Source organism: Canis lupus, chromosome 6 (assembly GCF_011100685.1).
Source record: "Canis lupus familiaris isolate Mischka breed German Shepherd chromosome 6, alternate assembly UU_Cfam_GSD_1.0, whole genome shotgun sequence".
Lineage (NCBI taxonomy): Eukaryota > Metazoa > Chordata > Mammalia > Carnivora > Canidae > Canis > Canis lupus.
In genome coordinates, this window is record NC_049227.1 from 44,221,004 (window position 1) to 44,236,203 (window position 15,200).

The window sequence follows — 15,200 nt, forward strand, 5'->3', positions numbered from 1 at the left end:
ATTAAGAAAACTACATTACACCATATGTGATGTTTCTAGATTCAATGACATTTACAAGGAAAGACATATTTTCAATATAGAATGTCTATGCTCGTTTATTTTTAATTTTTTAAAACTTTCTCATTTACATGGTTCAACATCTTAACAGATATTTTGTAATGCAATAAATATATCTTTTAGTTATGTATTTTATTAGAATGGAAAGCTTAAGATCAGTGATTTTGAACTCTTTCTATGTACTCCCAGAGAGATTAAAACATATGTTTAAATAATTTTTTTGATAACTGTAATTGCAGAAATGTCCAGAAAATGACATACGAAGTTGCTGCCTAGCAGAAATTAAGCAGACAGAAGAAAAATACACAGAAACATTGGAGTCAATAGAAAAAGTAAGTTATCAGGTACTATTTTTGATGCCTAAGTACTTCTTCTTATAGTTAATATATTAAACTTACTGTGTCTACTGTGTGTGTGTTTTCTGAGTTTCAGTAGGACTTTGGATTTAAAGATCTCAAAGCAGATTGATACATTCCATAACTAGCTGCTGGTTTCTTAGCATCTAAATAGCACTGTGTTAGACCCTAAGGATATAGCAAGAAAGACAGCAAAACCCTGGTTCTCATGATAGTTTCTCTCATGGGATAGTTTATAATTTAAGCAAATAAGTGTGCCAGGTGGTGAGAAATTTTTTTAAGAAAAATCAAGGAAAGGATAAAGAGTGATGGACATGGGCTGGTATTTTATGTAAAGTGATAATGGACAGCCTCTGTGATAAGATAACACTTAAGCAGGCAGCTGGGGGAATTAAGGGAGCAAGTCATGCCAACATCCCAGAGATGACAGTTTCTGGGAGAAAGGCCTTCGGATGAGACCGTGTTCAGTGTGTTTCAAGGAATAGCAGTAGCCCAGGTGGTAGAAACAGCGAGAGCAGAGAGCTGATGAGCCACCACATCAGGTAGGGGACATGGAGAACACCTAGCTCAAAGCTGGCATGTGTGAGTAGAAGAAGTGACATGATCTAATGTAAGTTTTTCACAGCTTGTTCTGACTTTTTGGGAGAAAAGTTAGAAAGATATTGCAGTAATTAGATTGATAGAACATGGTGGTATTTGTAGAGCTGTTAAGAAACGGTCATATTCTGAATAAATGTTGAAAGTAGGGCCAAGTGGATTAGATGAGTTAGGTGAAGGATATATGGGAAAGAGAGCAATCAAAAGTGCTAGGTTTATAGCATGAATAACTGCATGAGTGGTGAAGATTATTACTGAGATGAGGACAGCTTTGGGAATCACTAGTCTGTTGTAATGTACTAAGTTTGCAATACCTCTTAGCTTCCAAGGGGCTGTGTTAAAGAAGGAGTTAAAGATATGAGGCTGGCAATAAGGGGAAAAGTTGAACTGACCAATATATTGGGCTGTTATCATTATGCAGTGGAATCTAAGGCCGTAGTACTGAATGAATTCATCTAGGAAATGAATGCTGATAGAGGAGAGGCTTGAGGCCACCTCTGGCAACTTCCATATTTAGGGGTCAGGAAAATGAGAACCAGGAGAAAATTTTGGCCATTTAGGAAAAGAGCTGAAGGTATGGAAAAGTTGTTTGGGAGAGGGGTGGGAGTAAATTGGCTGGGGAAATGTATTAGGATCATGTAGTATCACAGGCTCAATTATAAATTAGACTGTCAATCTAGTTCATGTTTAACTTCTTAGGTACGGGTACAACCAGGCTTGTAGATTTAACTAGGGTTTTTCTTCTTCCAGAAAAGCAGAGTGGAAGGAGGAGAGTAGAGGGTAAGGGTATATGCAAGGAAGAGATTCTGATGATGGTTTACTGAATGTAAACTGAGTAGGGACAGAAGTGAGGACTTGAGAGACCCAGGATGTTCAGTGGATTAGCAGATCCACTGAGGTTGAAGAATTCCATGCAGGAACGAGCTGTAAAGGTAGGAGGTTGTGGTCAGAGAATTGATTGGCTGAAATTAATTCTTTTTTTTTTTTTAAGATTTATTTATTTATGATAGAGAGAGAGAGAGAGAGAGAGAGAAAGAAAGAAAGAGGGGCAGAGACACAGGAGGAGGGAGAGGCAGGCTCCATGCCGGGAGCCCGACTTGGGACTCAATCCCGGGACTCTAGGATCACGCCCTGGGCCAAAGGCAGGCGCTAAACCGCTGCGCCACCCAGGGATCCCCGGCTGAAATTAATTCTATAGAGGATTTCAGTTGTTGATAATGAGAAGGTCTTGGGTTATGACCACCAGAATAGGGAGCTGAGCTAGGATGGAACACAAGACTACTGGAAGTCAAGAAACTGAAAGGCCAGGCTATTGGAAGGATCATCTGCACAAATACTGAGATTGCCAGGAATGGACATTGGAGTGTTAATGGAAAGAGATATGGCAAGCCAAGAACTAAAATTCTCAAGGATTGAAGGGGATGATCATAAATTACACAAGTAGATAATTGATCTCAGGATCTAGAATCTCCATAAGGCATTTGAGGGATATTTAGTATTAGTCCTGTATCTCCAAAATACAAAAAAAATATATATATATATATATTTTGCCAGTTCAGGCAATAGTGTTCTTTTTTTCTTACTTTCACAGGTATTTATTGCCAAAACCTTTTATTCTATACTTCAACTTTGTCTTTACATCTCTATTCAGGTATAAAATCTTTAAGATAGAGAAAATAGTTTCTGCTTTTTTCTTGGTACTCATCATATGGATAAACAGTTGACTTTTAATACATACTTTTAATATATATTCTTTGTTGATGAAAAACTATTATCAGGATAAGTTGTGCTTAATCATTACTTGTCTGTTCTATCCTTGTAGTATTTCATGGCACCACTGAAAAGATTTCTGACAGCAGCAGAATTTGATTCCGTATTCATCAACATTCCTGTAAGTAAAAATATGCTAGCTAAAATTGTGGTATACTTCTATAAAATCTCCATCTTATTGGGTTCCAGATTTTTATTTTAACATTTTCCTGTATTCTTTAAGAATCTTAACTCTATTTTTTGCCTCCTGAGTTCTTATATCCTTATTTTGTAGAAATAAAGGATATGTCCTATCTTCAACCAAAATCAATCAAAATGCAAGCTGAACACACATGGATGAGATTCATGTATATCCTTAACTGCTTGTCAGGAAGAGGTAGTCTGAGTTAAAGAATCCCTGGTACCACTCTCTCTTTGTCTTGTGGGAGCCCACTTAGGCCCCACTCCCTGATCTATTGCTACTGCAGCCCTTCAACCCCATCCTGTAGGCACTGTCTTGAGGGCATCAGTTTCCTCCACTTCCCTGGCCTCTGTTCTGTGGTGGTTTCTGCTTCTGCTTCCAATTGTACTAACCTTAACTCCCATTTCTGAAATACACTACTGTTTCAGGATTTGAAAGTCCGTTTTAGCAGTTAGAGGTGAGGAGCTTTTTTTTCACATTTATGTACGCATTTTGAATTTCAGAGCCCCTTAGGATTATCTTATAATCTTAAAGGATAGTTACCTAGAAGCATTGAAACAAACCAAATGCTGTGCCAACTGAGGTCATACTAGGCAAGATTCAAGTTCCTAAATCCCTAAAACTGGTTTGGATTTTAATATATAGCTTTTGTGCACAAGCTTGCTCATTTTACATGAAAGTTCCCTACTATTTTGGTTCTGTTATGTTCAGCGTTGATGTGTATCAGTCAGTTAGCTGGCTATTGTCCTCGTCCCTGATTTGGGCCAGACGAAGATATTCTTTTTGGTTGATAGCATAGCAGGAAGAAAAAAAGTCACACTATCAGATCAACATTTAGCGTGAAGCAAACCACACACTGTTGGAAGAGGTGGATCTTGAATCACTATAAGACGGACAGTGTAACATATAGGACCCATATGACAGTCCTTAATCTTACAGCTTTTCCCTACTCCTCAATAAAATGACAGGGTAAACATATTCCTGGTTCCTCTCCACCCTGCTAAGGAAAGGGCATGCTGTAAAGTCAGTATCTGCACCAGGGTACAAGGAAGAGATAATGGGAGCGTTGGCACCTTAGTTAGAATTTCCTCATTTCCTGGCTCTGACATGTATTTACTGCCTTACTGAAAATTACTTGCTTATCAGGAAAAAGGTGAAATTCTGACTTCTGAGTTGCTCTAGTAAACTGCCCAGTACAATTTATCTGCACTTTATTTATGCCATTAGTTGTCTGGTTTCAAGTAATTTAGTGTGATTATTGTTAGCTTAGCACCAGGATGCCACTAATTGACCAGAGTGCAAATCTACATTTTTATGTCCCAAGGACATGAATCATTACTTTATTCCATCAATAAAACATTAAGCACTTGGATAGTTTTATTTAAAAAATTAAAGTGATTATAATGAAAATAAGCTGTACATATTTTTATACAAGGAATAAATTACCCTTTAATAAGTAGTGAGATAATTTCTCCCACCACAGGACACTGACGATTCAAGTCCAGTCTGAAGCTGCTGTTTTCTGTGTACTTGGCCTGTCTCTCTCTACTATTCCCTCCCCTTCTCTCCTTTCTCCTTTCTCTTTTTTCTCCCCTCCCTCTCCTCCCTTCCCCCTCCTCTGTTTCCTCCTCTGCTTATCTGTAATAGCAGGTTTATGTGTTGAGGGCATTCAGCATATCCTTGAATGACAAGTCTAGGAAATCATAGGGATTTTAGGTTTGGGGTGTGGTTGGTTTTTTGCTGGGGAGGATCCTGATTTCTAATTTCCTTTGATTTTTTTTTTCTTTTCTTTCCTAAGGAACTTGTAAAAGTTCATCGGAACCTAATGCAAGAAATTCATGATTCCATTGTAAATAAAAACGACCAGAACTTGTATCAAGTTTTCATTAACTACAAGGAAAGGTACCTGCTAACTTCCAAATTTTGTGGCTATCAATTTGTGATTATAGTGAGGGTTAGCATTAAAATTGCTCATAAACAGCTATTCCTACTGTCCATTAAGATACCACCTGAGTAGTAATTAGAACATGGGGCTGTTTATGGGCAATAGTTTGAGTTCTGTATGTGTGTCAAGAAAAAGGAGGAAAAAAGAAAGGATCCAGAGTTTTGCATGGCCAAGTCAGAAGGTTCAGGTTCTTTTACAGACCCTTTACCTCTGAGTTCTGTAGTTAGTTTTTAGGAATTCGTTTTAATTCTCTCAGCCTCCTTTTCTTCATCTTTAAATGTTAGGGGTAGATTAGGTGGTGCCTAGTGCTTGTTCCCACTCCCATATTTTATAATTCTCTCTTTGAGGCAGTTTCCCTTTCTAAGTCTGAAAAAAAAATCTTCTGAACAACTCATGTGAGTTAAAGTACCGAGGAATTTCCCTTAAAATATCGTTCTCTCTTTTTAAATCAAGCACTGCAGTTCCTAGTACTGACTTAGTACTAGCTAATGAATTGCTTTGCATCAACAAGTTAGATAAACATGAACTCATTAGCAGTTTTTTTGCCCTCAATGGAGAGTTGAAGGGGACAATAAATTACCCAACCTCTTTGTAAAATATCTATATCACTCCAGATCTACCCTTCCTGAAGTGGCCTCAGACTCCATGCAGTACGAATTATCTTCCATCCAGCACAATTCGTGCCTCTCATCCATTCCCAATTTTCAGATAATGTGTTTTCCTTAATTAAAAAAGCAGGAAAGAGTAGGAGGTTTGTTAATGAGTAGAGTCATGAGTAGTGATTAAATAAAATTGTAGTATAAAGTAAAACTGTTCCTGAGTGTGCATAAACAGTCAAAAGTTGATCTTTAATAGGAACATAGAACAGACACTCTTAATTTTGGTTTTGTGATATTCATGTGTACTCAACATTAAGTCATTAAGCCGGTTTGTAAAATTTACCTGCTCTAAAAATATACATGGCATCAATCCCATTAAAACTTAGAAATAAAAATTAGCCCTTTAATAGCATAATATGAGTGACCCCTATTCTGTGATTGTACATGTGGTATGTGTTTAGAAGAAATGAAAAAGCGGAGGCTCGGAGAGATTGTAAGTCGTTTGCCAAGGGTCACATAGGCAGGTAGAGACACAGGACAAGTGAGATTTGCTGATTCCCCCTAACTATGGTTTTAAATAGATGGGAATTATGCTTCTTCCCCTTCCACTTTATTCTTGCTTTTTTGTCCTACAAATTTCTCTTTTTCCTTTTCAGGTTGGTTATTTATGGACAGTACTGCAGTGGAGTGGAGTCGGCCATATCTAGTTTAGATAACATTTCTAAGACAAAAGAAGATGTAAAACTGAAATTAGAGGTACCTGTTTATTTTTTGTTTATGAAATAAAGATACACCTAAAAGCAAGGGGAAAGAGGTGGGGGATGGGCAAATGGGTGAAGGGGAGAGGGAGATACAGGCTTCCAGTTATGGAATAAATAATTCATGGAAATAAAAGCACAGCATAAGGAATGCAGTCAGTGATTTTGTAATAGCAATATAATGAGACAGATGGTAGCTATACTTGCAGTGAACATAGCATCATGTATAAACTTGTCAAATCACTAAGTTGTACACCTGAAACTAATGAAACATACTCAACCAAAAAAAGAATAAGAATAAAAAATAAAAATTCAAGATCAGTGCAATAATAAATTTCCCTATGTATTCTAAATATAATTTTATATCAACTTTATAAAATATTTTAATAGCTAACTCTATGAAATAATACAATGATAATATAACAGTAAAATCTACGACTTATGGCTCTATGTTTTACATGCATTATCTAGTTAGATCCTTATGACTCTGTGAGAGATACGCAGTTAATTTTCTTCCCTTATAGATGAGGTTCAGAGAGATTATGAGTAATTTGCCCAAGGTCACCTAGGTAGAAAGAGGCACAAGATAATAAGTAAGATATATGGAAGATAACGTACATGTAGATTTAAATGTTTACGAACAGGCGTATAAAAAGGGCATGGATGGATATTGCCCATAAGAGGGAAGATGAAACAGGCACAACTATGATTAAGTCGTATGTGATCAGCAGTAGTAAGGCTCCGTGAGTAAGATTGATCGCTTCAGTACAGGTAGAATGCAGGAGGTTTCTCTGAAGAGGTAGTATTTGAATTAGCTTACGGAAGAATGGGGTAAGTCTTGACAGTGGAGAGTCCATGGAGAGCATTCTCCCAGATAAGCATGACTGACCAGATGAGTTGGGAAAGTTTGAGAAATGAGAGTAGACCAGAATAAACAGAACACGTGGGAGCAATGGGAAATAAATCTGGAAATCGTGTAATTTTTTATAAATGTATATCCTTTTTCCTTCTTTTTCACAAGAAGTGTTTGTACTTTCAAAGAACTTTTGTAAAAGTTTATTTATGTTATATGAATTATCATCCCAAATATATTATCCATATGTTTGAATTTTCTTAAATATTGGGTAGAGATACACAGTCAACTCTTAAATGGCTGTGTTGGCTTAGTTTACTCTCTAGTGTCCCCTTTGCTGTCTTTGTCCAATTTAGCAGTGAAATCAGGTGATGAAAGGGGAAAAAAAGAGGCACATGATTTTCAAATTAGAACTCTTTCATTGTTTTTAGCATATTTGGTATGACTTCATAACTCCCACAACAGGGAACCATTGGTTAGGAGGTTTCCATATCTAGTAGGCTATTGAGTGACTGTGCTAGCTCTCTGTCACGGACCTTCGCCCTTACTTCTCACAGTGATCTGATGATGCAGACTTAATGTCTGCAGGTGACTTGAGTCACCACGAAATAACATCACAAACCCTGCTAGTGTAAAGGGTTCCTGCTTCTCTTGGGAGAATAGAGTCTCAGAAGTATAAAGCTGTAAGCTACCTTGACTCAAATTGAATTGTGATGGTAAGATAAAACTGTACAACTTACACAACTAGTTCCTAACAGAGCTACCATTAGAGCAGTCTTTTTTGTTTTTATTTTTAAACAAAGATATGAAACTCTGGCTCAGGATAGGAGTCTGCATGTTGTCAATCAAATCTCCCTTATTTTCAGCATTGTTTGGGTGTTCCTCTCCTTTCCTTCAGAGTCCTTGTCAAAGGCCTGCCTATGACGTACTCTGGGACTCTAGGAACATAGTTCGTGCGATCACTATCCATCTGAGGGAAAGAGGGAACCTGAGGCTGAGTTTGAAAGGCTCAGGGCAAGAAGCTGCTGGCTGTCCTTTTTGGCCTGAAAAGTCACTACTCTTGACCAAGGCCCTGATCTGCAAGTATTTGATAGACACTGTAACACCTCAACAGATACTCTTTGCTGGGACTGTCCTCTGCAACTCCTGGCATGATAAAGGGAAAGCTGCCCTATTCTCCATGTGTCTGCCCCCTTCATGTCTTCAGTTTCTTATTTTTTATTTTTGAGAGACAGTGCGCGTGAATGGGAGGAGGAGCAGAGGGAATGGGGAGAGAGAGAATCTTAGGCAGGATCCATGACCCTGAGATCATGACTTGAGCCGAAATCCAGAATCTGAAGCTTAACTGACCAAGCCACCCAGGCTCCTCATGTCTTCAGTTGTTTGGTTGTTTTTGCTCTTACTGATTTTTGTCTTTTTTCTTCTCTACTTTGGAACCAAGATAACATAGGGCAAAGGTAATAGAATCTCTTTATCTTGTCCTGTAAGCTGGCTCATCTCTATTCTGTTTAGTTTCTTCTCAGGTAGAATTGGAGTTCAGCTAAGCATGTGACTGGATGTTTTGGAAGACTCATTTCTACCCTTTATTTACTTTCAATACTAATAAGCATTTTACATCTCAGACTCAGACTGCCCCTTGTTATAGGAAATGCCAGCAATGTTAGTTTTTTTTTTGCTTCCTGAGACTGTAACTTCGAAGAACTTCAAAGAATTAATTATTTCCCCAGCAGTTTTAAACTGACTTCTATAGCATGACAAAGTGAATTTTAAATGTATAGCATTTCTCTCCCTAACGCTGCTAAAATGGCATGTATATACATGAAGTGTAAGATATAACCTCAGTTCCACGGAGCTTAAAATGCAGCTAGGGAGATGAGACTCATTCATTACAATAATCTTAACAGCTTAACCTCCTATTTGAGACCCATGATCCAGAACTCTCTACAATCTGTAGAAGCAAGAGATCAGTTGAAATAGTTATTCTTCCTAGTGAACTGCAGCAATTGACAAGACATGAGCTAACATGTCCAGATGTCCCCAGTTCTTGCTTAAGACCTGTAATCAAATACTCATTAAGTCACTATGGTCATTAGAGCTAATGGAGTTTACTTTATAGCTCCTGATAATATATCTTTCCATGTGCCAAAAAGCTAAGTGTAGGCAAAGACGAAACAAACTTATGAACAAAGCAATATTTTCTTGAATGCAACTCTTTCTATGAACTGGAAAATTCCTTGTTCTGGGATGTGCAGTTGTTTGAGGGTTTGGACTTAGTTTCTAACTAACAATAATTTTATGGAACTTTGTTATTTTTTAAAATTTGATCACAAATGTGTGCAAAACAGTAAAATCAGAAAAGCAACTTGTTCAAGGTCACGCAGTCAAGCCTTGATTTAAATTCATTCTTTGATACTTCCAAGTACTTTCCTCAAAGTCCTAGGTAATGTCAAAAGAACGCAAGTCAATACTATTTTTAGATAAACTTTTGAAGAAGGAGAATGTGAGTTTTTTTTTTTAATGAGGCTTTTGAAACTTTGAATCCAATAGTAGGTTTATACTTAAGCAAATTTTTAGAATTGATCATTCCATTTCATTCAGTTTCACAAATACTTATTAAGCAAGACTAGATTCTTAAAGCTATATAAGATATATTGGGGAAGATATGCATACAACAACAGTTAAAATGCACACAAGGCACAGAGAGGAAACACAGTTTTGATTGGGATTATCACAAAAGGCCTTGATGTATAGTTTTTGAAAAGGATGGATTTTTTTTGGAAAATGGACAAAGCACATGATGGTTGGAAAGAACAGAATGAACGAAGACATGCCAGTGGGGAAGGCACATGGCCAGTTTGAGGAGTATCATTTTTCTTGATGCCTGGCCCATCTACTATGGGTAACTAGTAGAAGGTAGAGCTAGAAGGGTTAGTAGAAGAAGATCCTAGAGGGCCATTAGAGAAAATAAATTTCATGCTAATGTAGTTCTACTTAATGATTCATTTTAGAGTTGAAATGCTACAAAGTTTGTTTTTTTGGTTTTTGATTAAATACTTTTTATTTTCAGAAAGGATTATTAAGAAGAAAAATAACAGGATGTTTATTATATAACAGTTTTGTTTATGGCCTCGACATCTTTTAATGTTTCCTTCATGACTCCCTTTGATAAAACTAACAAAGTTTTAAAAAAAGTTTTTAAAAAACATTTCATTAGGAATGTTCCAAAAGAGCAAATAATGGAAAATTCACTCTTCGAGATTTGCTTGTGGTTCCTATGCAGCGTGTTTTAAAGTATCACCTTCTCCTCCAGGTATGTAACTTAAAACCATCAGTTTGTTTATTTTTTCACTTATTCATTTAACAAAATATTCATGCAGCATCAATTATGCTCCAGATACTCCATATCTGGGGTCATTATCCCCTTAGATTTTCAGTGATGAGTATAGCTAAGTGGGAACTAACGGAACAGCTGGAATCTTTTTCTTCCTTTTAGCAAAGATGATTCTGTATCTTGCACAAAGTCACTTTTGGTGTCCTTCAAACAGAACTGGCTCCAAAAAAAATCTAAAAAAAACAAGACAGAATGAAAAGATGCCTCTGACCAAGTCTTCTTTGGTTAGCGGGAATCATTTGTTAGAATCTCAAAGCTACAATACCCCTGGTTTTTGGCAGGTCAAGTGTTTTGGACTTTTTGCCTTATAACCATAAACTAAGTTCTGTCCCATTCCATGCTGCTTTCTGCTGTAGTAAATTATAATAAGAGTACATTTATTTTGAAGTGATTCTTGTTATAACCACAAAGCTTATGGTTTCCACAGTTAGTCCTCTAATGAGGGTGGAGAGTCTTATAAATTTAATTTGATGGCTGTACCAGGAGGCTCATTAGTTCTGCTCCAAGGAAATGTCTTACAGTATTAGTCTGTCAACTCTGCTGATGCTTGTGAAATGTCATTTTAAAAAGATCTACTACCTGTATGTGAAATACAATTTTGAGTCTGCTGCGCTTTATACATCTTGTATATTAAATTCCTTGGACTGTAGTTGCAAAATTATTAGTCATCTCTATTTTTGTTCTACTGAGAAATCAGAAAAATTCAAACCCTGATTATTTCTTTAAAATGCATTAAAACATTTATGAGACCTAAACTCAAAGCAACTTAATCAAATTGGATTTTATGAAAAAATAATAAGGAAGACGTAAGCAATCAGTTTCTGGGACATCATGAAACCAAAAACATGTCCAAAATAAGATAATAATTTATTTTGTAACTTTGGTATAGTCAAATATCAATTGAAGAATTTAAAAGGTGCAGTTTTCAAGAAATATCTATTATGGTCATTTATAAAGTTCTAGAGAGACTTATAAAAGCATAAAATATGGCTATACCTTTTTGTTTTTTTTGTATTATTATTATTATTATTATTATTATTATGGCTATACCTTTTTGAAATTGAGCAGACTTTTTTCTTAATTCCTCCTGGAGTGTTTTATATTTTAAATTTCTAAAGAATGTTTAGTTTTATGATGTTTTAAAATAGGGAAGTTTTTATTTGGGGCACCACATATAGACAAAATTATAGAAATGTGTGGTTTTTTAAAAGATATTTATTTATTCATGAGAGACAGAGAGAGAGACAGAGAGAGAGAGAGAGAGAGAGGGGCAGAGACACAGGCAGAGGGAGAAGCAGGCTTCATGCAGGAAGCCTGACGTGGGACTTGATCCCGGGTCTCCAGGATCACGCCCTGGGCTGAAGGTGGCACTAAACCACTGAGCCACCGGGGCTGCTCTAGAAATGTTTTTCCATCTTGATAGCGTAGGGTAGAATTTGTCTAATGTTTAGACATTTGTTGAATAAATGAATTTGAGCATTTCCTACTTACTGCTATACTTTAATGGGGAAATAATTTTTGAAATGCTTTATGGTTTGAAATCCCAGATTTATAAAATTAGAATATTTGAGAGTGAGGGATTTGAAACTGAGAATAATTTAATATCATTATTTAATAAAGGAAAAGTAAAAATAGAAATAAAAGAATATCACTTGGACAAGTTTATTATACTTAAAAATCTAATGGCTATAGGTCCTCTTTATAACTAGAAACACTATTAATATGGACCTCAGCAAAAATTTTTGAGTGATTCTTGAACTGGCTGTGAAGGGAGCAGTAAGAGTTTCGTAAGTATATCAAGGAGAGCCAACAGTGTGCCTAATGAGATCAGACAGTAGAATGTATTTTGAGAATTGTGGTTAATTTAGTGTGGATGGGATATAGGTTGTTTGGGTGGAGTGGAGAGAACAGTTGGGATGGGTTTGCAGAATTCAGACCACAGAGGATCTAAGAGGTATGGATGACAACATGAAGCTTTTGTGGGCATCACAAAAGTCTAAATAGGGTAGAGACAGAATCCAATTTATATATTAGAAACCCAGCTCTGCTGTCAATAGAATGAATAGAGTGTAGTCCAGAGAGGCTACAGGTCAAAGGCCCATTTATAATAACCCATTTGAAAAAGCGTAAGGGCTTGAACCAGTGTAGTGGCAGTGAGGATGGTTTCCAGGGGAAAGGTCAAAGTCAGTATCACCGGAACATAGTATGGGAGAGGGGTACCTGGGACACTTCTTAGGTTTTGGCTTAAATGACTCCACTGATGGAGGTGCCATCATTCAATAAAGCATAAACAGGAACAAGAGTAGGGTTGTGGGTGAAGGTGCCTTAAGTTTGGAATTGTTGGGTTAGACGAGCTTGTGAGCTAGATACCCAGGTAGAACTGTTTAGTTGGACAGAAGAGTCTGGGTCTCTGTGAGTTCTGGGTTGAGCACATTGCTTTGAGAGGGATTGTCTTATTAGGTGAGTGTTGACATTATGGCAATGGTTGTGATAGAATTTGTAGAGTATGTTTAGGAAGAGTAACAGAAGACTAAGGTGAAAATCTAGGGAATGGTAACTTTCCAAGTTGCAGATAAAGAAGAAGGTATGAAAGACTGGTGAATAGGCAGAAATTTAAGATGGACTAACCAACAACGATAATAGCAACAAACAAAAGATTCTAATATCCCGGAAGCCAAGGGAGAGGAGTAACCATCAGAATCAGTTGGCAATGAAGGGACCCTTCCATGACCTTTGAGAAGGCATGTCAGTGTAATGGCAGGGAATAGAATTCTTTCAAAAAAAATTTTAATGGTTTATTTATTTAATCATGAGAGACAGAGACACAGGCAGAGGGAGAAGCAGGCTCCATGCAGGGAGCCCGACGTGGGACTCGATCCTGGGTCTCCAGAATCACACCCTGGGCCAAAGGCGGTGGCGCTAAACCGCTGAGCTACCTGAGCTGCCCAGTTTGAGATTTTTTTTTAATGAAAACAGAACCTAGTTAGGTTGTACCAGATTTATTACATTATGGTATAAATAGTGATAAAAATGCATTATTTTAAAAAATATTTTCTTTCTGATATTTTGGTTTTAATTGAAGAAAGTATTACTGAACTGTGTCTTCCAAATAGGAATTGGTCAAACATACTACTGATCCTATGGAGAAGGCAAATCTGAAACTGGCTCTTGATGCAATGAAGGTAAGGCAAATGTGTCATTAACTTCTTTGTATTTTTTATTCCTGCCTAAAAACAAGAAAGTACAAATTGCTAATAAATACGTGTGATTTGCTAATATGTTATAGCATGTTAAGTATTAGTATAGTTTTGCATTTGGTGGGAAGAGGTGGATATTTTTTGTAAAGATTTACGTATTTATTTTAGAGAGAGAGAGTGTGCACAAGTCGGGGGAGGGCAGAGGGAGAAAATCTTCAAGTAGACTAAACTCCCTGCTGAGCACCAAGCCCAATGGACCCTGATGCGGGGCTTGACCTCATGACCCTGAGATCCTAACCTGAGCTGAAATCAAGAGTCAGATGCTTAACTGACAGAGCCACCTAGGTGCCCCAGAGAAATGGATATTTTTAACTGAAAATAGATATCCCTGCATGAATTCAATTGTTAGACAAAGATACATAAAACCATGAGGTGTATTAAGATAGCTTTTGCTATTTATGAAAGTATGACAACTTTTATTACCACTGGGAATGATTTAATAGTTTTATTTCACATTCCTTTTGTGGTGACTAGTAGAAAACTGTTGGCTTGTGTAAGCAGCAGGTCAGCTGGTGACTTCAGAACACCAATGGGACTTCTTTTCCTCAAGAGAGGGTATCTGCCCTGCTTACATCTGTGGATGCCACAAGTGGATTTCAGTTTGGGTTTCTATTGTAGGTAAATCTGAAAATCAAGAACTAGATGTAGATAAAGGCAGACTTTTAAGTATATTGGGGAATCTGTAAAACCTCAGTCTCTACGTGGTGCTGAACATTGACTTAGAAATACGTGCCCCTACCTTAAAACACATGCACATATTTGTTCTCCAAACAAAATGCCAATGTGACTCTACTCAGAGCAGTGCTAATAATGACTTCTCTGAGTGAGTCCCTGTGTGGTTTCAGCGTTAGCTCTGCTGTTGAGCTAATTTTAGTACCCTGGCAGGAAATATCACACAATTATTTGTTACTGTTTTCAGAAGTCATACAAAGTTCCCAATTTTTTAAAAAAGTCATTTATAGATACACCCTCTGAAAAGTCAGACTTTCATTTAGAACAAAGTTAGGAACTGCTTTTGGTCAGGGTTCTGTTCCTGCTGTTGCAGATGAATTTAAGAGGGTAGAGAAAAAAGAAAACCCAGAAAACAGGAAAATCTAGAGCACATATAATAAAAATAGCAACTTACAGTATGGAGAGATTAGCTAATGTTTCCTCAAATATGAGAAAAGACATTTTAAAGTAGGTGAAGAAGGCACATGGAGAACCGTGTCCAGCATTGTTTGTCTGCTTTTAATTCATTTTGGTGCTCTGAGGTTTTTCTCCTCTCTTTTGCTTTTCCTTCATTAAGTCTTTAAAATTGAACTGGCTGTCTTGACCAAATGCTCTTAGGAACCAAGACACTAACTGGTTGCAGAAAACAGTCCTGCTGGATTCACTGTCTAACTTTTAGTTACTTTTTTCTCCCTGCTAATCCTTCATTATTGCATTATTGACCT

General features: G+C 37.0%; 1 protein-coding gene across 4 annotated transcripts in view; it reads left to right on the top strand.

Annotated features, from left to right (window-relative positions):
- VAV3 (vav guanine nucleotide exchange factor 3) overlaps window positions 1-15,200 on the top strand; it is a 352,116-nt gene that overhangs the window by 161,826 nt on the left and 175,090 nt on the right. For all 4 annotated transcript variants that reach the window (XM_038541166.1, XM_038541164.1, XM_038541165.1 and 1 more), the window contains exons 6-11: window positions 297-389; window positions 2,833-2,901; window positions 4,760-4,863; window positions 6,162-6,261; window positions 10,331-10,426; window positions 13,621-13,689. In XM_038541166.1, coding sequence (XP_038397094.1) covers window positions 297-389; window positions 2,833-2,901; window positions 4,760-4,863; window positions 6,162-6,261; window positions 10,331-10,426; window positions 13,621-13,689 — 531 coding nt within the window. The remainder of the gene's footprint in view (window positions 1-296; window positions 390-2,832; window positions 2,902-4,759; window positions 4,864-6,161; window positions 6,262-10,330; window positions 10,427-13,620; window positions 13,690-15,200) is intronic.